At 50.7% G+C, this 25,534-nt stretch overlaps 2 protein-coding genes across 4 annotated transcripts; one reads left to right on the top strand and one right to left on the bottom strand.

Moving 5' to 3' along the window:
- Nucleotides 1-87: 87 nt before the first annotated feature.
- MRPS7 (mitochondrial ribosomal protein S7) lies at nt 88-4,153 on the bottom strand. Its single transcript, XM_064466824.1, has 5 exons — nt 4,011-4,153; nt 3,235-3,426; nt 2,860-2,923; nt 1,731-1,898; nt 88-876 (listed from the first exon to the last, which is right to left on the bottom strand). The coding sequence occupies exons 1-5, from the start codon at nt 4,064-4,066 to the stop codon at nt 655-657; spliced, it is 702 nt and encodes a 233-aa protein (XP_064322894.1). The 5' UTR covers nt 4,067-4,153; the 3' UTR covers nt 88-654.
- Nucleotides 4,154-4,234: 81 nt separating this feature from the next.
- Nucleotides 4,235-25,485, top strand: GGA3 (golgi associated, gamma adaptin ear containing, ARF binding protein 3). 3 transcript variants are annotated; one of them, XR_010375372.1, is made up of 18 exons: nt 4,235-4,292; nt 9,857-9,941; nt 10,689-10,764; nt 11,273-11,371; nt 12,189-12,312; nt 13,274-13,377; nt 13,870-13,992; nt 15,469-15,606; nt 16,618-16,699; nt 17,183-17,299; nt 18,305-18,574; nt 19,196-19,263; nt 19,668-19,990; nt 20,525-20,790; nt 20,976-21,145; nt 21,843-21,953; nt 22,751-22,880; nt 23,150-23,242. XR_010375372.1 is itself a non-coding variant. In XM_064466814.1 (17 exons), exons 1-17 carry the CDS (start codon nt 4,253-4,255, stop codon nt 23,258-23,260), a joined length of 2,307 nt encoding a protein of 768 aa, XP_064322884.1. In that variant the 5' UTR covers nt 4,235-4,252; the 3' UTR covers nt 23,261-25,485. The 3 variants fall into 3 exon arrangements, 2 of the variants coding, with proteins under 2 accessions (XP_064322884.1, XP_064322885.1); XM_064466814.1 differs by lacking the exon at nt 22,751-22,880 and having other exon boundaries at nt 23,150-25,485; XM_064466815.1 differs by lacking the exon at nt 22,751-22,880 and having other exon boundaries at nt 13,912-13,992; nt 23,150-25,485.
- Nucleotides 25,486-25,534: the final 49 nt, after the last annotated feature.

A 25,534-nucleotide genomic window follows, 5' to 3' on the forward strand; every position in this document is an offset into this window, starting at 1 on the left:
GTCAGCGTGGCTTCACACAACCAGGGCAGCTGGAAAGAGCAGTGTGAGAGTCAAGCAACAGAGACAAAAGTTTGGAATCAAGAAACCTTCTCCATAAAACTGGTTTTATTTTTATCTGTTAACATTCCCATCAGATCCGTGCAGATAGTGCTGCTGATGACCAGAACCAAAAATCAAAAAGGGCCTTTTATTGCCTTCTGTACCGATCACGCCAAGGCTGGTTGTGGTATGGGAAAAAAATCCAGCTCTGTAGCCAAAACCATTGCTGGTTACAGGAGCAGAGAGACGTAAAAGTCCCAGGAACCGGGTAAGTGGAAGATTTTGTACAGCATTTGCTCTAAGAAAAACATCTAAGGCTTGTCTTCACAGGAAGGTGATTATGAAATAACTCGAGCATCCGTGCAGGGGTTGGTAACGCCTTGATATTCCCCTTCCCCTGTCCAAACAAGCACAAAGGAAATGAACTTTGTGGGGATCGGATGAGCTTTCCCTGGCTTAGTTCAGAAGTTCAGTCTGGAAGGGATCTTCAGAAGTTCAGTCTGGAAGGGATCTTCCACCCTTCCTTCTTCTTCCCAGCTTCTCCCAGGCGGGCGGCCCTGGGGCTCTGCTCTCCAGGCCGTGGGGGTGGCGGCACCGTGTCCCATCGCCATGGCCCTACCACCAGCGGAAGTGGGCGTAAGCACGGTTGGCCTCTGCCATCTTGTGCAGCACGTGCTTCTTCTTGATGATGGGCCCTTCATTGTTGAAGGCCTGGAGAAGCTCCTGGGAGAGCTTCTCGGGCATCAGCATCCGACGGTTCTTGTTCTCCCGGCACTCGGTGATTAACCACTTCATGGCCAGGAAGCGCTTCCGATTGTCCTTCAGAGGAACCGGGACCTGGGAAAGGTTTAAACCGTAACAGTTATCACACTGCGAGGGAGCGGTAACCTGCTGTGCTCCAGCGGTCATACAGGTACAGCTGGACACGTGCAGAGTTACACCGTGCTGCCACCCCAGTGGCAGCACGCTGCTCCCTGCAGTAAGACCAGCTCCGAAGAGCTGACCTGCGCCAATTCACCTCGCCTGTCCATAGAAACTGGCCGTTGCTACCACAGTGGAAATTCTGGTCAGCCTTGGCTACTGCCAGCAGACGCTGGCCCTTGCAAGGACTTCTGGCCTCTCTGGGAACTGGGTCCAGACTGGTTTGTGTTAGCAGCAGTGGGAGATGGTCACCGCTCCCCTGCACTGAATGAGGGAGACGTGCCTCCGCATCGCACTTCTCCATCAGGTCTCAAACCGTTGCAGAGCCCATACTCGGAGACAGGGTCTGCTCGTGTTTCAAATAGCGCACGCACTGTATCCAGTTGACTTTTCCTGCTACGCTGACCCTCCCCAGGGCTTTGGGGCCTCTACCCCAGCAACACGATGCAGCACACAGGATGGGCCTGGCAGGCCCAGGACTGCCTGTTCTTCTGCTGCCCGTCACTGATCTCTGTCTCCTTGGACAAATTTGCTGCATATTTCTTATCTAGTCAGAGAAGCAGAGATCGCTGCTGACAGGGGAATGACCATGCTCTTAGGCTGGGGGCCTGACCTTGGACAGTTTCTTAGGAGCTGTTTCAATACAGATTGCAAAGTGGCTCTCTTTCCAAGGAGAGGAAAGCTTGAGCTGAACGGGTGGAAACGAGTTCATCTGATTCTCTAGCTAATTCTCTCCCCACCAGATATGCTGCCAGGCCCCTCCCTTTCACCTGGTAGGTTTTGCCTCCTTTTGTGATGTTGCTGAGCCCAATGATAGGCTGGCAGTTTTTCAGAGCCTGGTGGAAAATGATGTAAGGGTTGCATTCAATTTTCTCCTTCTCATCTTCCGGAGCTTTGTGGTACTTCTCCAGCTGTGTCCTCTTAATGGCTTCTAGAGTCTTGGGACAAAGACAAGAACAGAGACATGCACAGCAGATGGATGATCCCACTCCATGAAGTTACATCACTATTACCAGCGCCCCATCTTTCACTTGAGCCTGCAGCTGGTTTTCTAGCCCTGTAGGCAACAGGCCAGTCAGGGATTCTCTTAAGTTTTATTTCACCCTCTTCCAGCTCTTCAGTCTCTTTATTGGACGTTACATTTGGGGCAAAGAGGCCGAGCAGCGCAGCCTCGGTCCAGAAGCCGGGGGAGGGCAGGGACACAGCGGAGACAGGAATACAGGACTGTGTGCACTAAGCATCCTGCCCTCCAAAGCCTGGGCTCAGGAGCCCAGACCCTGCCTGTTTCCTCGTCACAAGGAATCAGCAGTTACTTGGGGAACATTTGGGCAACATGTGTCCCTGTGTCAAGGACTGGAACACACCAGATGGGACCACCAGCTCATCCCAGTTACTGTACGTCAGAGCAGGACTCAAAGCTGTGTCATAGAGCTGACACATTTGTGGGACTTCGTTGGCAAGTTGTATAGAAGATAAGGTGTGAAAGAGAGCTGGGAGGAAGCTCTTCTGACAAAATTATTCTTTTAAGGGTATATTCTGCATTTATGGTTTGTGGTGCACTTGCTAGTGTCAAGGTTAACAGCTGGACTCACGGGTCTTTTCCAACCTAAATGATTCTGTGGTTCTACGTAAGGTCCAAGAGACACTGAAGAGTGGAAAGAGAACGTTCTGTATTAAACTACCACCACCCGGTCTGTGAACTGAAGGAGGCTGGGGCTTGTACAAAACGTACGTCTGATCGGGAGAATAATGGGAGGGGTATGGTGTGTGGAGAGGGAAATGTGTTAGGACCATAGAGATGACCTAAATTCTGGTAATTCCAAATTCCAGCGGGCTTGATGTCCCAGCCTTCCATTTTGTATTGTTTTAACATCATAGGGAGAAGAAATGAGTTCTCACCTGAGCCATGAGGCTTCTGGCCAGCACTTTATTTCCATCCTTCATCATCATATTGGTGAATTTACTGTAAACACAAAGCCACATACGATCTGATTTAAATTCTGATTTTGTCACCCACAGAAATAAGCCCCCCCCTTGTCTTGTTCCCATGGTGAAGTCTGGGTGCTTCTAGATCTGCTGTAATTATCTTTAATCACTGTCAGTCAACAGACTGGCTTTGTGGGAAAAGATTAACCCAGAATAAAGGGATCGTGCTGCAGCAGAAGGCAACGGGCAGCATAGCAAGGGAAGGCTGAGGAGGACAGCGCTGCGCCCAAGCGTTTTGGCTCCGTGGCACCTAGCTGTAACAGAGAAGGAGATGATGCTTTCCCTGACCTGATCATCGGGTCGCTGAACACAGAGCTAGAGACAGTGGCAGGAGCAGCTTTCACAGGTCGAACAGCCTTAAGCTCCAGCTTTTCCTTTTCCTCCTCAGACAGCTCCTCCCAAGGTTTCTCATACAATTCCTTGCTCACTTCTGGCTCTATGTAACTGGGGTTGTAGCGACTCCATCGCACCTGCGTCAGCCTGCAGAGAACAAGAGGAGAAGGAGGGCTGTAACCTGATGCACGGGACGTGTCGCGACAGGGACGCGGACAGTCGTGAGAGGCATCGCCGCCTTCCTCCCCCTCGCTGCGGCAGAGCCGGGGACACTCCTCAGCAAGGCCCGGAGTTCTGCTGCGGAACCATGGGGCTGTCGCCGAAGAGCCGGGTCCGAAGGGGAGCCCCAGGCTCCAGGCCCTGCCTGTGCCCACGCGTGCGCCTCCCCGGGCCGAAGAGCCCGCAGCCCCGGCGCCGGCAGGCCCCGGGTTCTGCGTGCCTCCAACAAACACTATTCCGCGCTCGTGGGAGCGGGGCGAGTACCTTAAACTGGGGTTTTATTCATGTTTTCGCAGCGGGAGGCGGCGTTTTGGCGTGGTTTGGTTCCCCGAGCCCCGCAGAACGCCCACGGGCGCGCGCTGCGCCGACACCCGCGCGAGACCGCGCCGGCGGCACGCGCGAGCCCGAAAGCACCAGCTAAGCCGTGTCCGGCCAGGCCCGGGGAACGCCCCCACCGCTTCTCCGTGGGTTTACGCACACCCTCCGCGCCCGCCCGCCCCGGCCCCGCTCACCGGGGCAGCCAGGCCCGCAGCCGCCAGGCCAGGCCCGCCGCGCTGGGCGCCGCCATCTTCCCTCCGCGGGGCGGGGCCCGACGAGCGGAGGAGGGGGCGGTCCTTCACATGACCACGACCCCAGCCCGGGTCTCGCGCGGGCAGGGCCCCGTGAGGCGAAGAGGGGGCGGTCCTTTGCCCGGTCACGCCTCCCCGCTCGGCTCTCGCGCGGGCGGGGCGTGGCCTCGGGGCGGGCCGGCAACATGGCGGAGGCGGAAGGGGAGAGTCTGGAGTCGTGGCTGAGTGAGTTCCCGCGGCGCCCCCCGGCCCTCAGCCCCGCTCCCCGGGGTCCCCATGGCCTTCAGCGCCGCTCCCAGCAGCCCTGCGGTCTCCGCCGAGTCCCCGCGGCATCTCAGCCCCACTCCCCGCGGCCTGGGCCCCCCTCCGGTCCCGCCAGCAGGGCCCTCCCCGTCGCCGCACGGCAGCCCCTCCGCCCGCCGCCCCCTTCGGCCGGGCGGGGACCCTCCGCTGGCCCGGGTCGCCCAGGGCGGGTGGGAGCACCCGGGGGACGGTCCCCCGGAGCAGAGACCTCCGCCTGCGCCGGGGTGCGCCCCCCGGAGCGGGGAGAATGGGCCGGGGCCGCGCTGGTGCCCGGCGGCGTCAGTGAGGGGGGGTGCGGAGCGGAGCGGCGGCTGTGGGCTCGTTAATCATCGGTCTGCTTCTTGGGGGGTGGGAGGAAGGGGCCGGGGTGGGGTCTGGGGGGTGGGAGGAAGGGGCAGGTTCGCAGCTCACCTTGCTCGGCACCTGCAAGGCTGTTGCTTTTTTTTGTGTGACTGTAAAGGCTCACGGTAGGTCTCTGGCCCTGCTGCCTCTTCTTCCCTCGCCTGGATTTTGGTTAGCGAAGTGTACAGCATTGGTGCTGTTTGCGAGGCTGAGAACTGCAGGTACTTTCCAAATAAATAGTATTTCATGTGTTACACAACCATGATTTTCAAGCAGACAAATTCTGCTTTGTGCCCAGCTGCAGTTTCAGGGTAGGAGTTATGGATGTCCGGTCTGTACAGAATGGAATATGTAAAAATCCTTTGTCAAGATAAGGTATTTAAGGTATTTTTTAATCACGGAATCTTAAATGTGAGGGATGGGGGGGACACACATGGCTTGTTCATCCACGGCCCTTGCAGGGTATCTCCTCGCTGTGTGTCTGTCCGTGCTGCCCGGGGCGCGGCTGGCTTTCGGGCTGTTGGCTGTACAGAACCCAGCGCGGCGGGATCCCAGCCCAGCGCCGGCCGATCGGGAGGCGATTCTTGACTGAATCAGTCATAGCAGTAATTGTTTTTTGTATATTCCATGCGTGGGGGCTCCTGCTACTGTCCGTGGGAGGCTATCCTGCACATCACTAGCTTGTTGCCTCAATTTTCTTTTTTTAATGGTTATTTGATTACAGCAGTGAGTGAGGTTCCTCAGTAGCCGGGCACTAGGCAAGCAGCAGAAGATGGTCATTACCCTAAATACCTTCGAGTATAAAACCTGTTACCCTTCTGGAGTTATCCTTCCATAAACAAGATCAAATAATTCTTGTTCTCTCTTGGTATTTTTATATAAAATTCAAGCACATCCATGGTTTCATCATCTGTTACAGTTGTTACTGGCTAAATGATGTTTTCAGCTCTTCTCATTTTAGATCAATCCCTTCTGTCCCCTTACCATTTTTGCTCCTCCTCTGAACTCCCACAGTTTGTCAATATCTTTTATTGTAGCCAGTGAGACACATGAAGAAACACCCACATCCCTTCCTTTTAATCTTCCTCTGAGGAGAACTGACTCACCGAGTTCAGTTTGTGTGTGAAAATATCTCTAGTAGGAAAGATATTTTAGGTTGTGTAGCCTGGAAAAGCTTCCTGACTGTTTGTTTTGTGGGGTCATTTTTGTTAATTGTGGAAGTTGAGAGAAAAGCTACCTCTCCTTGACCAAGCAGTAGGCGATTCTGCACCGGAGAACGTATGCTGAAGGGTAGCGTTGCAAAGGCCTTACTCACTGTAAGAAATATTGCAGTGAGCCTGATTGCAGAGGTGTGCACATTTTTCAAGGCTTGAGTGTTGCTCTCTCATTTAAGAGGATGCATTTATGCCAGGTCACTGCTACAGTGATTTGTGCTGGTGTGATTATATCGCTCCTCCCATCGTAGCGGAGCGGGGAGCATTTAGTCTGCGTAAATTACCGGAGGAGTCGTGCAGCCCAGGAAGGCAGAGTGCAAAGGCTGGTGCATCTCAGTGCTTTCACCAGGCCTCCTGAGGGCTTTTTTTTTGTCTTGTAACCATCACAAAGCTGTGCCTGTCTGATGCAAACCTTGGGGGTGTGCACCCGCTGTGCCCTTACTAAAGGGAAGGGCTGGAACTGCTCCGCAGCACAGCCAACTTCCCAGTCATGGGAAGATGGAAAATTTCTTCTTGCCAGTGATTTTTTTTGGTACCGGTGGTAGGCAGCCTTCCACACTGCCCTGTCTCTGTCATCAGGTGGTGTCGTAGACCCATGAAGTAACATCGTCCTTGTGTCCTAATACTGCAGCAAGATCTGCACATCAGGCAGCGATGATCTAGCACCTTCATGCCTCCTGCCTCATTTCAGGCAGCTGGAATGAGAGAAGGTGATCCTTTCTGTTCTCTCCTTGCAGGCAGGCTCTTCTTCTGCACTTAGCTGAAATAGAAGAGGAGGTTAGAAAATCATGTCAGTTGTAGAAACACAGCTGGATCCTTTGACTTTAGCACTGCCTTCCCTGCTGTATCCAAAAGGAAGCTTATTGTATCACACTCGTGTCAGGCTTAGGCTATGTCCAGCTATGTAATAGATGCAGATGGATAAAATATTGTGATTGTCTTAATTTCTTTTTTCCTTGTATTGTTGTGGGTCAGCATTCTCCTCCCAGCCATACAAACAGAATCCGATGGTTAGACTCACCATGCTTGGGCTGGGGATTCCCAATTCATATGCTGAGCCTGACCTGGGGAAACCCTTTGTTGGGATGGCTTTTGTCTCATTTCAGTAGAGCAGTAAACCCAGGAAAAGATGAGCATTCCTTACCAGTCAAGTAATGGTCTGTGGTTCTCTGCGTTCCAAGTGGTTTCTTTATGGAGAAAATAAGCACCTTTGTTTCATACCTAGTGATGCATCTGAATGTTGACTCATCGGTGTTTCAGGGTCTGGCTGAGGGCTGAATGGCTCCAACGCTTGGGTTGGAAGCAACTTTTTACATCCTAAGCACAGCGGTGTCTGAAAGCTAAGGCAGAGGCGGTGGCAGGGCTGGGATGGTGCTGAGACGTGTGTTCCCACGTTGCTAATTCAGATTCACTTGGTTGCTGATGTGAAGTGGGATTTTCAGGATGGGACCTGGTGGACAAGTGTCTCTGAAAGCCAACTTTATAACCGGTACCGAATGGGCCGTTGTTGGAAGTTTCAACAGAGGAGCCAAGGATTTGGTATTCCAGAGAACCAAACTCCCCTTGCTGGAAGGAATCCATATTTATAAGGCAGTGCAGAGGAGCTCCCTCTGCACATTTTAAGTGTTCTGCATAAAATAGAGGATTTTAGGTTACACCTTCGTAGACACGGTGCAGCTTCAAGTCGGGATGTCCTGAAAAGGTTAAGCAAGGTAATTTAGCTCACCTGGGATGCTGTGCTCATGTGGCTGTACTGAGATTGGTATCCAGATCAGCTGCGCTATCCGTACGTACCAGTGTGTTCTGTCTTGCAAACACATCAATCTCCAGAGCCAGGGCAGGACTTCTGGTCGAGCTCATTAACTTTTATGAACTGGGCCTTCACGTGGAATTTTTATGAATGTTAGAAATAGGGAGTTTCTTCCTGTGGGTCATAACCTCCCTTCAGTAATCTCTTTCTCCTTCTGAGACTTTACTATCTTTATGTGAGAGCTTTTGGTGCAAAAACTTAGATGAATCGTAACCCACTCTGAGAGCGTGAAATAATCAGTGTCGTTCCAGGAAACCTTTGGAGATGTTCAGAACAGCTTTAAAATTAGCATTTGGAACATGGAAATACTGGTTACATTTTCTATTTGTACCAGATCTTTCCTAATTTCAGGATGTGCAACCAACAAAGAGTTCATTTAGTTGAGTGTCCTTACTTGTTTGTGCTCTTCCTGTATTTATTAAATGAATTCCAGTAGCTCCAGCCAAGAACCGTGTTTCTTTCATCTAGGCCTGCAGAGCAGCAGAGGTGCTTTGGAGCACCGAACCGTGCACAATACCATTTGACTTGCACAAAAAGCCTTCAGACTGTTGTAAGTCTGCGGTTTCATGATGCTTCCAGAGCGTTCAGCAGTTGTGAGTGCGGTAATAAGGTTTAAGTGCCACATATGTTTTGAACAGTTGCTTGGCTCTGCAGCAGCTGTCTTTTAAACTAAGCCTCTCTTGGATCTCTTGAGTTCAAAAAATAGCGTGGTAGCTTAGCTAGCGCAACAAGATGCCATCCTACAGTTAGCCCGCCCTGGCTGCCACCTTTTGCTTATCTAGAAGCCCGTGAATGTCAGCAGCGGACACAGAGATTGGCCTCTGCAGGCGCAATCCATGGAACAATTTACAAAATTGCTTTATAACTATACTTCTGTCAGGAGGAAAGTATGGGCGAACCTCCTCGGACCGCCACAGAAGGTGGGCTGAGGTGCGCTGTAAAGTGGGGGTTCGGAGTACATATTTGACAGCTGGTTTTATCTGCCTGTGGAAAGGTAAAAGGATATGTTTTAATGAGGGTAAAAAATGACTCTTTGTAATGTAGCACGTGTTTATTTCGTTACGCTTCCCTCTGTGATGACAGTACCGGGATGTGTGCTGGGTTTTCTCCTGTCCTCCTTTCCCTGCTCTCTACTGTCTGGCTAAGTAACATTTTCTTTTCTGTGTCTATTTCCATTGTATTAAAATTCTGAGGAATGCTTCTTAAATGCCAGCCCTTAGATATGTAACTACAGTGTGGTGTTTCTTCCCTTACAAGAAAGAAAAATCATCACGTCCAGTCATCTTGGCTGGAGAATTAGGTTGAAGCAGGAATCTTGTCTCCTGTAAGTTCAGTGCTCCGTCAGAGTTAAGTAGAATACGTGGAGAAGATGAATTCATAACAAAAAAAGATGCTGATAGCCTCGCTATTCTGCAGTCAGTACAATATACAAGGCCCTGGTACCCGAGGGAGGATCCTTCAGGAGCCTGAATTAGCCCAGCCTGTAGAGCATCGGCCTCTGTTTGAGCATACAGGATTTGAATTCCTGATCAGGTACAGGCTGTGGGGTTTATTACTTGTGAGAACACCTCGAAGTAGAATAATAAATTTCATTTCGTAATTCCCAGGAGAAATGCTAAGGCATCTAACAAATCAGCTGGCACTCTAAAAACAAGCGTTAATGCTAAATGACTTACGTTAAACATCTGACGTTCCAACTCTTACCTCCACAAAACTCCTGGCCAATACAAAAATAATTTCCTCATTGGGAAGGGTGAGGGTTTAGCTTTTAAGGAGTTTAGTGTTATAGCCAAATAGAAAGAGAGAGCATTTCAGGCAGAGGGAAACTCTGCGAGCTCAAATATTTTATCCTGTACTCTCATTTAGAGTATGGAAGTAGCGTGTTTTGAAGTACTTGAGATTTGGCACCTGATTTTTTGGAAAGCAGTGGTTCTTGCTGGATATTTGGGTGTCTCAGCTTGGACACACCCTTTTCCCCAAACAGATGTACCATGTGCAAACTTCTTTCTCCTTTTTTATAGTTGGCAATGGATGTCAAATGCTTTTTTCTAGGAAATGCATGACCTTCTGTACTGTTTCTTTTGCTTTATTGATAATATGTTCTCTTTCCCTTACCAAAGATAAAGCCACCAACCCATCTAACAGGCAAGAAGACTGGGAATACATCATCGGATTCTGTGACCAGATCAACAAAGAACTTGAAGGGTGCGTGTCCCAAACTGCTCTAGGCTTAACATTTTAAACTGTGAATGCTACTTTATTATCATTTGATCATCAGACTTCCACGTTTTCTTTTCTGTATGCTGATACTGCAAGGAAGATGTGGCTACAAAAGAAAGAAGATGCTGTGAGGTGTGGTTTCTCTTCTGTGAAAGGCAGCATGGCTTATACGCAGGCTGAGCGCTAGGAAAATGGGACTTCTGAATCCGCCTCTAATGTCAGCTTCTGCAGCTGCAGGGCTCTCAGCTAGCCGAAGTTATCCTCTTTGCCAGCCTGTAAAACGGGGTTGTAACTCTTGGTGCCTGATGGGGCTTCATATCTTTCAAATCTTCGCAAGGCTTAACGGAGGGAACCTCCTGGTCCCAGCATTCCTGTGAGCTAAGGAAGAAGTGTTTTCTTCTGGAAAAGGAGCCTAGTGCAAGAGAAATGATTTCCTGGGCTGGGAACTGCACTGGGAGTTGTTTGGCCCCTCCCAAGGAGGAATCTGGAATTGCTGGCTCAGACTACCAGCCCTCGCTTCCTTTCACGTGTGCAAACACCCAGGCTTACAAAGATGCCCTGAACGTTTCTTGTTAGCCTTTGTCCACTGGTGGAAAGATGAAAAGTACTAAATGGCATTTCCTTTTAGTTATGTGAAAGACATCTCGTTTAAAGAGCAGAATTAGTGAAAGTCTGAAAATCCTTCAGCGCGTTCGCCTGCTTTGTTTGTAACGGGGGTCTGCTTTCTTTCAGGCCACAGATAGCCGTGAGACTCCTGGCTCATAAAATCCAGTCACCACAGGAATGGGAGGCAGTCCAAGCCTTGACAGTAGGTAGTCCTTACCCCTCCTCTTAAATCCGGTTATATATCCATTTTACATCATCTGTGCAGAGTAGAAGGGGGCACGGTGTGTGTCAGGGGCGCTACTGGGGCTGAATGCCCCCATTCCCCTCTGCTGGGAGGGAGTGAGCAGCGAGAGCGAGCACGGTTGCCTCACTGAAGTGTGCAGATTGCTCATTAGCAATAGAGCACTCAGAAATAACTCTGGTTGGGCGTTAGCTGCTTTCGGCTGTTATCTTCAGGCAAGATTTGTGTTCATTGTTATGAGGCCTAACGGTGAGGTAACTGAGACCCCTATCTACATGGCTGAGTGTGGGAGGCCAGTCTGCCTCGGTGTGTCACCCCTAAAGATGGGAGATCCATGCTTGTGTCGCAGAGCGGGAGTGCGTGTCTCTGACCCACATCCTTCAGCTCCCCTATAAGCAGAACACAGCTGCGTTGTTATTTAAGGGTTTTGGTGGTCATTTCAGCCGCTGCTTTTGTTACTTGAATGCAGGTGCTGGAAGCTTGTATGAAGAATTGTGGGAGAAGATTTCATAATGAAGTAGGGAAGTTTCGCTTTTTAAACGAGTTAATAAAAGTTGTGTCTCCAAAGGTTAGTCCCTGAGCCTTTTGGCTGTATTTACTTTTTGTTTGGCCTCCGGAAGCTACAGGCAACGTCCAAAACATTTGCGGTGCTTGCTCTGTCTGGCTCCTTACGTTTATTAGCCTATATTCAAGAGCACTTGTTAGCTAAGTTATTATGGGTTTCTTTTATGCTCTGCTTACTGTTTTTGTCAGTAAGTTGTACCTGCTTACTGTCAGCGTGTAGTCTCTGTACTGTTCTAATCCTTCATGTAACTCAGGAGCTTCTAAAGCTTGGGCTATGGTGGTGGGTTTTTTTTAAACAAACAAAACTCCAGCGTCAGTGGAAGAGAGGTGTGGTGCAGCCGTTAAAACAAGAGACTTGGCAACACACCGTAGAGCTCTAGGCCTCGCTCTGCTGCTGGTTTGCTGTGTAAAAAGCGCCTGGCTAAGTCCCTCGGCGTTCACGATCAGTTTAACGTGGCAAAAAATAGACAGAGGCAGGATTGGTGCAGCAAAGTATTCCCAGATTCTTTCCCGTAAGACAGGGGAGGGGATGGTTGTCTGTATTGCTGTAATTTTTAAATAGTGAGGTCCTGAAAGCAACAGAATAGCTGGGTTTGCTTTTGCTGAAGATAATTGCAAAGCTTCTCTTCACTGTTCTTTCAAATATGTTAGAGGAGTATTTTTTCCTCTTAGTAAGATGTATCTTAGATCATTCTGGAACCTGGATTGTACACTTTTTAATGTCTGTCACCGAACTTCCAGTCTCTGGGTTTGGGCATTATTTTTAAAGAGAAATGAAGAATATGGGGAATTCACTACTTTTTGTTCTCCCCTGCTCTTAGTACCTGGGAGACCGAGTCTCGGAGAAGGTGAAGACCAAAGTCATTGAATTGCTGTACAGCTGGACAGTGGCATTGCCAGAAGAATCCAAAATCAAGGATGCCTACTACATGCTGAAGCGACAAGGTAGGAAGTCAGCTGCTCGTCCATGCGTTCTCTCTGGCCTGTGCTGTAAGCAGGAGTGTCACAAAATAGCTTCCAATTATGTGGGGTCAAGGCAAGCTCTGAGGGGAGATAGAACAAGGGAGAAGTTCCCTGAAAAGCTTTTCATTATATTTAAATGCCTTGGGCTGGGTTGGGTTGGCTTTTAAAACTAGATTAGTTAAACACCTTGCAAATATGTTTGTTTTGGTTTGCAGGGTCGTTGTTGAGGTTTTCTGGAACTGACTATTAAGTGATTTGAACAAGTCTAATTTAAAGTGAAATAAGAACCTCCATGTAGCCTTTTGTGTTCTTTTAACTAGGTCACTTTGCAATTGCACCTTTTGTGTAGCTGATACAAATTTCTTGTGTAGGCACAGTGAATAAAGCTCAGCCGAGAAGCTTGCAGCTTCAACGTAAGAAAAATTGGTTCCAGGAAAGCTCTTGAGGTAGAGCACAAATCTGGGGATTTGACAATGGAGCGACCGGGAAGCTTGGCTCTTTCTCTTCTCGTGATTAGGAGTCTGCTCATCACCCCATTTTCCATTGCTGTCTGCTTTCCTGCTCAGCTCAGTTATGCAAACAAATGTCATGCCCTTGAGCTTGCACAAAGCTGGGTTGTCTGGGACTTCGCTTAGTGGTTCAGCAGCTGAAGTGAAAGGGGAGAAGACAACAAGTGGAGCACTATTGATTATACTGAGCTATTAGGGGAGCAATATGGACATGGCAACACATTTGCTGGGGTTTTGGCCTTTATCAGAGAAAGCTTTCTTTGTTTTTCCAGCTAGCGTGCTCGGTGATTTTGATCCGATATTGTTCATGAGAACAGCGTGCTGGTATCGGTGGGCAGATGGGCTGGGTGTTGATAGCAGCCTGTGAATAACTGGGTGCGCTGCCTGGTGTGGCTGCGTCTGCAAACCCACGGGGGTTCCCTTTCTGCTTTCAGGGATCGTTATGTTTGATCCTGTGATTCCTGCAGACAGAACCCTGATTCCGTCTCCGCCGCCTCGTCCCAAAAACCCTGTGTTTGACGATGAGGAGAAATCCAAGGTACAGGGAAGACTTGTATCATAATCACTAATGCAAAGTGATTACTCAGTGCACATTTAGAATAAGGAAGTAAAGTGTACTAATTTGGCTTTTGTTTTTGGGGTGGTGCTGTGTACTTTCTCAGAACTCATCGCTTTGCCCACGTACCTAATCTGGCGTTTCACTTAAGGCCTTGTCTGTGTTATCATTATGAGGTTATTCCTGGTCAAAGAGCCATCCTGCTGTAGTACTAGAAGACAGAGAACATTTCACACCAAGGACCAAAAATGATATATGGGAGGAATAATTATCTAGTGTCAGAAGTCTGAGATTTCAGTGTATGTCCACTGTAGAAGCAAGAATGCAGCAACTCACATAAAACAATAAAAATAAATGACTCCTGCTGAGGTCACTGTAACTATGAAAGCAGTGTAAGCTTTGTGACAGGGGGCTGTATCTCTTTCCCCCTGAATCATTCACTTCAGCTCCTTTCTCTGCTTCCCTTTGCCAAAGGGTCTTTATTTGCGTCGTGAATATCCTCTTCTCGTCTTACAGCTTCTGGCCAAACTGCTGAAAAGCAAAAACCCAGATGATTTACAAGAGGCCAACAAGCTTATAAAATCCATGGTAAAAGAGGTAAGAAATTCCTGTAGGATTGGCTCCAGTCAGCAGCCTGCTTTCCAGGTTTCAGGCAATTTGACTTCAAAATGGTGGAGAGCTTTAGGATCTGAATGGCAGAACCTGGGTTTTTCAGGCTCTGGGAGCATTGTGTTAGTGCATTCCTCAGTTAAGTTGTGGGGACTGAATGAGACTGGCCATCAGCCACGTCCAGCTTATTATTATTTTTTAAAACCTCTAACAGTGCTGACTTGTGTCTAGTCCCTGTGGTTACTGGCATAAAGGGGGTGCCATCTGATGACTTTGGCCTCTGCGTGGTATGAACGTGTTGTAATTTTGACTCCAGCTCGCAAATGGGAGATGTTTATGTCACAAAAATGTCTATGGTTGGTGTCTCTGGTGGAGGACGGGGCAAGAAGGGGCAAGGACTGAATGCTCCATGTTGTAATTAACTGCGTTCTCATCCCTGGAGATGGTATTTGGCATCAGGGTTTGGTGGGAATGTCGCAGTACCACCCCAGGATACTGAGGACTGTGTCATTGCACTGGGTCTTCTCACAAGCAGGCTTCGTGGAAACACCTTTCCTGTTTGTAGAGCTGTGATGCATCCACCCATGGCAGTCATTAGAGGCTCTGGAGTCGGGAAGTGACTCACCGTGATTCCGGCAAAGAAGGAGGGTAGCTTCTAGACTGAAGGGGGCGTATAGGTGACTGCAGTGTTTCCATTCAATCTTCTCCTGTCACGAGGTTCAGAACAGACCCCTGAAATCAGGTCTTTGAGTCCTCATGAAATCGTCAGCAGACGATCCTTCAATCCTTAAGAAATCTACCCCGAGAGGCGTCCCAGCCCAGGGGGAGATACAGGGTCACCCAGCCCGCTGCGGTCCCGGAGAGCTCCAAGGGTCCCCTCTCGGATCGCTGGTTATAGGATCGAGGCGAATGGCTTTGGCCAGTATTTTACACTCTGGCCACAATTCTGGTACGCAAGTCAGGGAGCAGATAGGGCTTATCCCGAGATCTCGGGGTGGTCCTGATGTGCCATTCAGGCAGCAGCTGGCCCAGGTGTGGGCAGAGATTGCCTGCCGCCCAAGTCCTTTTGCCCAAGAAAACAGTACAATCGGTGTTATCCAGGTGGCCCTGGGTGGGGTGGGGGTGTGCTGCACCACCACAGTGACCAAACAAACCACCAACCTGAAAAAGTCAGAAAGGAACTTTTGGGAGCTCTTTTATTTTTAGTGGTATAACTATACATTAAAGTCTATTTAATGAGACTTTGGAAATACAGGATTTTCTGTCATTTCAGAATGGTGATGAAAAAATAATAAAATAAGCAAAGCTTCACATGAATGGAGACATTTTTTGTTGTTTTTTTTTTCCTAGCTTAAACTTAAATAGACATTACTTGACATGATTGACAGATAGTACCTGCTGTTGTGACACCATGGACCCGTACAGGGTAACTCACTTTTTAAGTCTGTGTTTTACACCCTGAAGGATGAGGCTCGGATTCAAAAAGTGACAAAGCGCATGCACACGCTAGAGGAAGTGAATAACAACGTGAAGCTGCTGAATGAGATGTTGGTTCATTACAGCAAGGAGGACTCGTCAGAGGCTGATCGCGAGCTCATGAAGGTGGGTCTGGGCTGCCCCTTCCTCCCAGAAATCCTTCCTTCTTACAGACTTGAGTTTTGCAGAGAATTACAAACAGTGCAGTAAAATGGAGAGCAATGGCGAGAAACAAGAGCAGTTGTTGGAAACAGCAGGAAAGAAAATAACCATGTTTTTAATGCCTTTCACCAAAGGAGTCGGTGGGTGATGGCTCAGTTTTGCACATGCTTGAAGCCAGGTACAGCTGTTCTCCAAAGATGCAGCGTGGCAGAATCAAGAAGCTGCAGTTTGTAATTCATGCTCCTATTGGGACACACTGCCTGCAGATCATAACTGTCCCTTACTGCACCGGGGATGGACAAACTAAAGGCTGGAAGGGGCAGGAAGTGTGTCCTTCCCTTCAAAGGAAGAGTTTTAGCTGGTGTTAAAAGGTCGGGAGAACATCAAGAAGGTAAAAGTCATAACAGCCACCAGGGATGGCTGGGTAGGCCCAGGGCCTCGAAGAGTTGCACCTTATCTAATTTCACAAGTTAAAACTACTCATTTTTCAGCACAAGCTCCTGAAACGATAGTAAGAAGCTTAAGAAACTGATTTGTTTCTGTGAAACATTTCCTTCTTTCTACCTTTCTTCTGTGCAGTTGCAGACGCGGGGTAGGGGTTGCAGCACAGTTGAAGCATGACTGTTGAAGCACAATTCTGCTCCTCCTCGGGCTTTTAGGGACTACTGTAATACAAGGAACAAGCGGCTCTTGGGCCAGAGCTGGCCATAAGCGCTGACGTGAGGGAGGGCTGAGAGATGTTGTGTTGAAACTGCAGGTTGTGTTCAGACTCCCAGGTTGACGTCATGCTTCGCAGCTCTGTTAATCGGGCAGGGACGGGGGATCTCGGTTGTCCGGCCACACTGGCACCTTCAGCACCGGGAGACGGGTTTCTCTATTCTGGGCTTTCCAGTGCCTGCCTGGGGAGTCATTCTGTGCTGACGGGTGCTGCTGGCAGTGGCTGATGAAACCCTTTGTCCTAATCTGTCTTCCTAGGAGCTCTATGAAAGGTGTGAAACCAAAAGACGGACATTATTCAAGCTGGCCAGTGAGACAGAGGATAACGACAGCAGCTTGGGTAAACGAAGCTACGCTTCTTTTTTTTAATTGCTTTTGTGACCTGTGACCGTGCAGGGGTTCAGCAAGGGAGCGGCCGCTGCACAGACGCCTCTTCGCTGTGAACGCGCTTTGCTTTGAGCAAGCAGATAAAAGACGAGATCCGTGCCTCTTTATGCTTATCGTTTAAATTCAGGCGAGGACTTGACAGCAGAGTTGGTGGTTAGGGAGGCCGGGCCCGATAATGGGGGGGGCAGGGGAAGGGTGTTGCTGTGGGGAGCAAAGCCTTGGACTCATTTTTTCACTGTTACTGTAACGTGCATGGACCTAGAAAGGTCAGGGTATTGCTTAGAGCGGCATGGCAAAGACAGAGTAACGGAGCTCATAGCCAAATAAGTATGTTTTTTTCTTGCTGATTATTTAGTTGATAACTGAGTACTCTCAGCATTAGTGGGAGCAGAGTTACTAAAGTCTTGGAGGTCATTTTTGTCTCTCTTACATGTAGGGGATATTCTGCAGGCCAGTGACAATTTATCCCGTGTGATAAATTCCTATAAGAAAATAATAGAGGGGCAAGTGATCAATGGTGAGGTGGATCTCCCTGTGATGTCTGGAGTGGAAGGTGAGTTCCTGGGAAGACGACTTGAATTTTGAATCCTGCAGTTGTGTGTCTTTTGGACGGGGTTTTCTATTAATTGTGGTGAAGTAGGCTATTGGTGGCTCTTGTGGCCAACAGTTTGTGAAGCACAGGGGCACAGTGCAGCTCCTCCGCAGCGGACGGACAGTTCTGGACGTGAGCAATAGTGCTGCAGCTTTGCGTTTCCATTGCTCGTCCTGTATTATTGAAACCTTCGATAACATCAGTAGCAAACCTGCATCCGAACAGTTGGTGTGGCTGGAGGTTCTCATACATTTTCCTTTCCACATTTGTCCTGTTTCTTAATGGTGACGTGTAAGAAGAGGAGGATTTTATCAGAAGGACAATAGCAGGAGAGAGGGAGCCAGGCCAGGGGTCCTGGCTTTGCCAGCAGCTCCATTTGTGAGCTTAGGCCAGTCGCCCACTTTACGCTTCAGTTTCACCACTGAAAGCTCTGGACACGTGTGTGGCAGAATTACTGCTTGGGGGTCACACACACGTCTCTGCATGGACAGCAGTAGAGGAATTGTATAATGCTGCTGACAGCATCTGACGGGACAAGGCTGTCCTAAATATGAAGGGAATTCTAGACCCAGACATTACGAATTTTCCTCAGCTCTCTAGTTCGCTGGTAACCTTTGTTAACAGCAATTCCATAGGATCTCCCAAAGCCTCATCTGAGCTCAGAAGATTTTGAAAAGACTACGAATTATCTATAAGGAGCACTGGGGAAGGAGCAGGAGTTGGAGCAGATGTTGATTTTTCAGACAGAAATTTCATCAGTATCTGTGATGATTTAAGTAGCTTGTGGACAGCAAATGGTTAGGTGGAGAGTGTGTGGGCTTCCGCCGTTATAAAGAGCCATAAGCCGTGATTAAATGAGGATCTGTGTTATCTAATCCATCTCTCTAATAATTTATTCTGTACATTGGGTTTGCACTGAGCCTTTTGCCTTCTTTCCTAGTAGTGCTCTTCTCCTGTCCGCTGCAGGGAGTAACTCCACAAATAATCTCAACACCCTCATCGACCTTGCTGGACTGGACGTCACCAGCACCCCGCCGCCTCCGCTGCCCCCCACCACGCTGGCGCCAGCCCCCGCCGCCGCCCTACCCCCAGCAGAAATCCCCATTCTCCCGCCTCCTCCCCAGACGTTCGCACAGTTGCGGAGCAGTTCCTCCAGCCACGTGGAAGCTGCACCCGCTCAGCAGAGCAGCGCGGCCAGCTCCCTCTCCTTGCTGGATGAGGAGCTTCTGTGCTTAGGTAAGACACCAAGGGGCCTAGAAAAGGGCTGCTCAATCCATGCCTAACAAAGATTGCTTCCTGCCTTCAGCGTGAGCGTGAGGGCTGGCTGCGCATGTGGCGTGTCTGAAAAGAGCACGAGGTGCCTTTGGCTTCTAGAGAAGTCTGGGGGACGCTCCCTTGCATCGCCCTGAATATGAGACCTGGTCAGTGAGTCAGTCAGTATTAAAAACTCTGATCTTCCCAGAGTAGGCTGCAAGTGAAACAAGTTGAGTGTACCTGCAGTCTGATCGCTGCAGGCTTGCAGGCTGCAGTTTGGTACGGACTTCAGCCCTGACTTTGCGGCTGTGCTAAAGGGCAAGGTTCCTTAGAGGGGCTGCCTGCCTGTGGAGCCTGGATATGAACAGCAGAAGACACTGCAGATCAGGAAGGGTTAGAAGAGCTGTGTGCAGGGGGTGACTGTCAGCTACTGGTGCTGCCAGTCTTTTCCTCATTGTAGGCTTGCAGCCAGTTTGTCTTTCATCAGGTTCTTGGGCTCTGGCAGAGCTGAATCGAGTAGTTGATGGTACTGAAACAACTGCCAGGCGATGACACCTAGCTCGTTTTCTCTTCCAGTCACCTACTTGTTATTTTCCCTTTCAGGCCTGAACGACCCAGCCCCTGCAGCAGTGAAGGAGACATCAGAAAACAACCAGTGGAGCATGTTTGAGGTACAAAGGAAGGTCTCGGGAGAAGGGGAGGGATGGGCTGTCGTTGTGAGAGGTCTCGGGATGCACTCCATCACCTTGGAGAAATGCGTGATCACGCGTATAGGCAGAGGGGCTGCTGTTCCTGAGGGGAAGCCTGGCTTAGCCCTAAGATCTGGCATAGCTGCATCTGAAGAGTAGATATCCCTGAACTTGGCTTTCTCAGTCTCCCATCTGTCCCCCATGACGTTAGCACTTCCTTTGCTTAAATTACAGATCAGATGTAGCCCTGACATAGGCCACAGGCTTTGCCGCTTGCCACCCAGCACCTGTTTTTGTGGTAAATCCATCATCTGCCCCTGCAACAGTGCCATCCCCACAGCAGGGGGGAGCAGTGAGTTAGAGCATCTACTTGTCCTCTCTTTCAGAATGACCAGTTGGACCTGGATTTCTTTAACCCGAAGATGGTGACTGTTGCTTGCAACCCTGCAGGGAACCCTCTTCTCCATCACACATCACAGACCACGTGTGGGACGTCAGTGACGCTGCCCTCTGCTTTCACAGCCTCTCAGACTGCTCCCAGCGTCCCCGCACCGAGCCCGGCGCCGTTTGTATTCTCTGCAGTACCGGCTGCCCCTGCAGGGCCTCCTAAGACTATTCCAGCTGCTCCTGGGTACTTCAGCTCATCTCTGGGGAGCAATATGTCACATAAGATGGATGCACTGGGACAGCTCCTTGAAGAAGCCAAAGGGTAACCAAAAGTCCTGGACTTTGCTTTGTCTCTGCAGTTAGAAAGCCAAGCTTGCTGCAGCGTCAGGTTCAGAGCCGGGCTTTCAACTCCCTGGTTTGGTAGAAATGTGTGATTGGGATTTTTCTTCTCAGGGGGTTTCAGTTCAGAAGCTAATGCGAGGGTCCCGCCTCCGGGAGGGAAAGGCAGGCACTACTAGGTAGAGCACAAGAGCTGTACTGTTGCCTGATACAAATGCGCGGTGTGAAGTTGAACAGGCCGCTCGGAGGCAGAGGCCTTTGCCCATCTTAGCCTTGCGCACCTTTGCCAAGGCGGGACTCTGCTTTCTTCCTGACTTAGAGGAGTGATGCCGAGCCCTCCCACCACCGCTTGCCTTGTAGCTCTCCTTCCTAGGTGAGACCACAACGGGTCACAGGCTCCAGTGTGGCTCCGGGCCACTGCTTTGTCCTCGTGCTCTGCTGTTACCTCTGGCTTTGCGGTGAAATGCCCGCTTTATTTTCAGCTCCGTTTCCCGTGTTTTTTCTGTCTCTCTTCCAGGACTGCCACCCAAGGCATGGCGACACCCTCGGTGTTCCCTGGGGTTACTTTGCCAAGCACTGTCACCTCTGCCCCGTTAATAGCACCTGCAGGGCTGCCAGCCACTGCCCCCGGAGCCCCTCCAGTTCCTTTCCCAGGCAGCTGCACTGCTGGCTCAGGAAGTCCTCTCTTCCAGCCGGCATCGTTCCAGCAGCAAGGCAGTCCCATGAAAGCACCTGAAATTTCTTTGGCCAATGTCCATGTTCCCTTGGAATCCATTAAACCCAGTAAGTATCTCACATTTTTTGCCTTTCTCCAAATGTTTTTTAAAAGCAAAGCTTCTTGACAAAGCTTACGAAGTAGAGAGAAAGGATGGGATGTCCCAGACGAGCGGTCAGATGGCCTAACACTGCTGCAGTTCGTCTTCCGCAGCACAAACCTGCGTTCCTCTCCCCTTCTCTCCCTGCGGCAGGCAGCGCCCTCCCGGTGACAGCCTACGACAAGAACGGCTTCCGGATCCTCCTGCACTTTGCCAGGGAGTGCCCGCCGGGAAGGTCGGACGTGCTCGTCGTCGTAGTCTCGATGCTGAACACGGCGCCGCTCCCCGTGAAGAACATCGTGCTGCAGGCTGCTGTGCCGAAGGTAGGGACGCGTGGCTCGCACCCCGGCGTGCCGCTGCGCACTCGGGAGGGCCTGGCTGCGAACTCGGGGGCTTGGGAGAGCCTGGTCCTACCGTTCTGTGGGCTCTGCCTGTTTCCGAAACATAAAGGTGGTTGTCAGAGGCAGAAAATACCGAGTAGGATAAGTGAAGAACTGCAGGTAGTTAGTATTCTGGCTTTCTTGCTGTCTAAGACCGGGCCGGCTGTGTCTCTTCATGCAGGTGGCTCAGCACAGCGACAGGGCTGTTACACGGATAGAGCCACCCTTGAGGCTCCACAATCAAATTCTAACAGACATCCTAAATCGGACTGTAGGTTCCATTCTAGACTTACTGTGTCTAGATAATTTCGGATGGCCAGCTTCCTGTTTTGAAAACTGGCCCAGTCTCAGCTACGATCCGCCTACCGTCGTGAAGGCGTTTGCGTTAAACCCTCCGACACAGGAGCGCTCCGATAGGAAGTGCTGCTGGTGTTGCCCTGACCAGTGCTTTCACTCCGGGCTGCCTCGTCAGTCTGCCTGTCCCTATCATGTTGCACAAGCAGAGCAGGCTCTCGTCTCCTCATCCTCACGTGTGGATTGGTTCTCCTGTGCCGTTATCTCCCCGGCCTGCGTGTGCACCTTTCGCTGTCCCCAAGGTAGGAGAGAACCCCTGAGGTTCCGTTTTCTTTTTCATTTGCAGTCCATGAAAGTGAAGTTGCAGCCGCCCTCTGGCACGGAGCTCTCTCCGTTCAGTCCCATCCAGCCGCCTGCTGCCATCACCCAAGTCATGCTTCTGGCAAATCCTGCGAAGGTGAGAGGGGCCGTGGGACTTATCCTGTCCTTGTCAGATGAATTCCGTGTAAGCTGAGCCCTGCGGGGGCGGGGTTGGGCCAAAGGTTTGAGCGCATACTGCTGTTTGCTCCAGGGGCGGTTACTGCATAACGGTGGTGGTTCAGCTCAGGGCTAGAGGGAGGCTCTTCCCCAACAGACCTTGTCGGCAAGGAGAGGTGCGAGAAGGACCTGGACGTTTCTCCCAGCAAAAGGGCAACAGGCATATAAGGCTCAGCTTTAAAGGGCAGCAGTCAGAGCTGTACCAGGAGCTCGTCTGACTCCCTCGTGCACTGGAAGTGCCTGGCTCTGGTGATGGTTAGACTGAGGTCAAATCAGCTGGTGCGGTAGAAATACTTCTGCCGTGTCGAGGCTCTGGCCTGACAGCCCTGAACCAAGGGGCAGGTGTCAGGGCTTGTCTGTTCGGTGTCCTTCGAGGACGGGCCTGCGACCGGTGAAACAACGTGGTCAGCGCTTTCTTTTCTGCTGATCGTGCTGGGAGCATCTGAGTAGCTGTTCCTCCTTGCTGTAGTTACTCAAGGAAGAGGCCTGCTCCGTAAAGCGCAAAGGCGTATGCTGAAGTAGTTTCCAATTATTTGACAAATCTAGATGTTACTACTTGAGAATTATGGCAAAAGGGTCCTTAAATTATCAGCTGAAAGCTTTGAGAGCCCAAAGGATAAATGTCAGAGGGCGTCCATGGATTATGGAGAAACTTTGTGAGGTCCGTGGAGATCCCCTCGTGGGAGGACTGGTTCCATCTCCTGCTTACTGTTTTAGTAGGAATATTTTTCAGAGCAGGAACTCTTATCTTCTACATGAGGAGGAATTGAATTCTGAAAGCGTTGAACCATCCCAGCAGCATTCCTCAGGCTCACTGGAGAGCGGCTGAGCAGTGGGTGCTGGCCATGTACGTGCAAACTGTTATCACAGGTCATTCATGCTTTTCTCCTGCTCTTCCACGTGGAGCAGTAAAGGTTTTGTAGTATAAAAACCGTAAGGTAAATAACTCAGATTCGCTAAATAGCTGAACCACTCCACGGAGTTAACCTTGGCCCTCCTCCCCCTGCTCTGTGCAGCAGACGCCTTGTGCTCTGTAGAGCTGTGACAGTGAAACGCGTTGTTCGGGGGCAACCGGGGCTGTTCTCACGTTGCTCTTGGGTTTTGTCTTTCCTGCAGGAGAAAGTGAGGCTGCGATACAGGCTGACCTTCACGCTGGGAGACCAGCCCAGCACAGAGGTTGGCGAAGTGGATCAGTTCCCCCCCGTAGAGCAGTGGGGGAATCTATGACCTCAGGCACTGCCAGAGACTGTGACAGGACCAGGGAAGGATCCCGCAGGACTGGAATGAACGTGAGGTGGGGAGGGACGCACGTGCTGTCCACTGGTGACGTTCGGCTTTGTTTACATGTCCTGACCACTCCGCTTGTAGCTTTAGTCCAGAGTGTTTTGCCCCACGTCGAAGGGGTCCTGGAACATTTCTGCCAAGCACGAACTGAGTGGCAGCCAGTAACGGGCAGCGCCAGCTGCTTTTATCTTGACCTCTGGGTGAATCTGGTCCTATCTTCCACTGTATTAAACTTGAAGTAGTTGTATTTTGAGGGGAGACCTGTCAGGAGGGGATGTAGTTGGCTTGTTCCTGCACTGCTGTCCGGAGATACCTGCAGGCTGGTGGGGTGATGATGCCACCGTGAGCTTCCTCAGTGCAGAGCCCTTTCACATGCCCGCCCTCGGACTTTTACCTCCTCAGTGCCGGACCTGCTAAGCATGATGAGCAATAATGCTGGCTCCCTGAGGGAATGCTTATTTTTTACACTGAAATGGCACTTAGCTCCCTTCCTTCCCCTCCGCTGCTTCGTTCCCAACGGCCAACGCGAGCAGACCCTCGCTCTGTGGTGTGCGACGCTGCTGTATCCTCAGTTATATTTATTTTATGCTGCTGGCTGCCTCCCTGTGGTATCCCTTTTGGGCAGCTGGGGCCGAGTTCTGTACGCAAATGGTTACACTGGTTATTTTTCTGCCTTTGTTGCATCCCATAGTGTTGGGGTAAAGAGGAGATGTGTGGTGAGGAGGTAAGCGGGGCTGGAAGGAGCGGTCAGTGTCGGTGGAGGACAGCGCCTGGAGTGCAGAAACCTCCTTGCAGTCGCTCACCAGGCGCAGTGACTGAATCGGGGATAAGGAGAGAAGCCCCTCGTGCAGGCAGTATTATTATTGTAGTCGAAGACTGTGTCTTATCGAGATGAGTACAATGAAATACACGGTGTAAATAATAGAGCTATAGGATATCGGAATAGAAACAAGCAGACAGCGAAAGGAAAGAAGGCCCCGCTGGGCTGTGACGACGCATGTGCTGGGTCTAACGCCCTGTGTTGTTTGTTCCCTGTACGAAGTGGCTAAATGCAATTGTCCCCACGGGAGGGAAAGCCGTTCTGCTGGACGCGGGTGTTCTGCGCTAGCAGGGGCCAAAGAGCTGACCCCTCTAGCTACGGTCCACCAGAAACTGGGTTTAAATCACCAAAACTGGATTCCAGCAAGTCCCTTCCTTCTCCTTCTCAATTCCCAACCTCAAGCGGTGCCTCAGCTAGCTTTGAGACAGGCTGGTTTAAATTAAACAGGGTTGTTGTTTTTTTAACATCCATTGACAAAAGCACGGGTCGGGCGGGTCTCTGGGCACGAAGCTCAGCATTTCCAGCAGCGCTGTCAAGCGACGGCTCTCACCGACCTGAGTGGGAGCAGCCAGCTCGAGTGCTGAGGGAATCGGGGGGGGGGGCCCCGCCTGTTGTAGGAAGAAAACTCCCGTGAGAAGGTGCTGCTGGAATTAACGGCGGCCGTAAAGCCCATTACTGCAAGTGCAGCTTGGAGTTATTTATAGTTGAATTTTCTTTACGGTGTTGCAAAGTAAGAATCACTAGAGGTGAAAAACTCTGCGGATTCGAAGGCCTGAGGCCCTGACGGGAGGCTTGGAGCAGCCCTGCAGGAGGAATCGAAGCTTGGCCAAGGAACTAGCGCTCAGCTCCTGGGGTGAGGGGCAGGGAGACCCGCCCGGTCAGCTCCCTGCGTGGAGGCAGGCGAGAGGGACGGGCGCGTCGTTTGGGTCCTTAGAGGAAGCGGTTCTGAACCGATGGGCGAGGCTGGGGGACAAGGAGGGGATTCTTCCTGCCCCGACACTTCAGGCACAGGGCGCGGGGGGTCCTGAGGAGGCGGGTTTCACTGCGTGAGATGCCTATGCCCGAATCTCAACGGGCCTTTGAGGAGGGCAGGGGGGCGCAAGGGCTTTCTGCAGAACGGCTTTGGCCTCGGCGCTAAGGGCAGCGCGCTGCCCGCGCTGCACAGCCACATGCACAGATGCCCTGAGCCTTGCCGCGTGGAAACGCGTTGCTAAAAGCTTTGGAAATTAAACTACGCCTGTTCCTTGTCTGTAAGGTGAGGTCCCCGCTTCGTAGCGAACAGCTGTCACTGTATATACATCTCAAATGCATTTGTTCTGCTGCATGTTAAATAAATTGTTTTCCCTACTTTGCTCTGTGGGCGGCCCTTAGTAACGGTGCTCGTGGGGTACAGGGCT

The sequence above is a fragment of the Phalacrocorax carbo genome, chromosome 16 (genome assembly GCF_963921805.1).
Source record: "Phalacrocorax carbo chromosome 16, bPhaCar2.1, whole genome shotgun sequence".
NCBI classification, from domain to species: domain Eukaryota; kingdom Metazoa; phylum Chordata; class Aves; order Suliformes; family Phalacrocoracidae; genus Phalacrocorax; species Phalacrocorax carbo.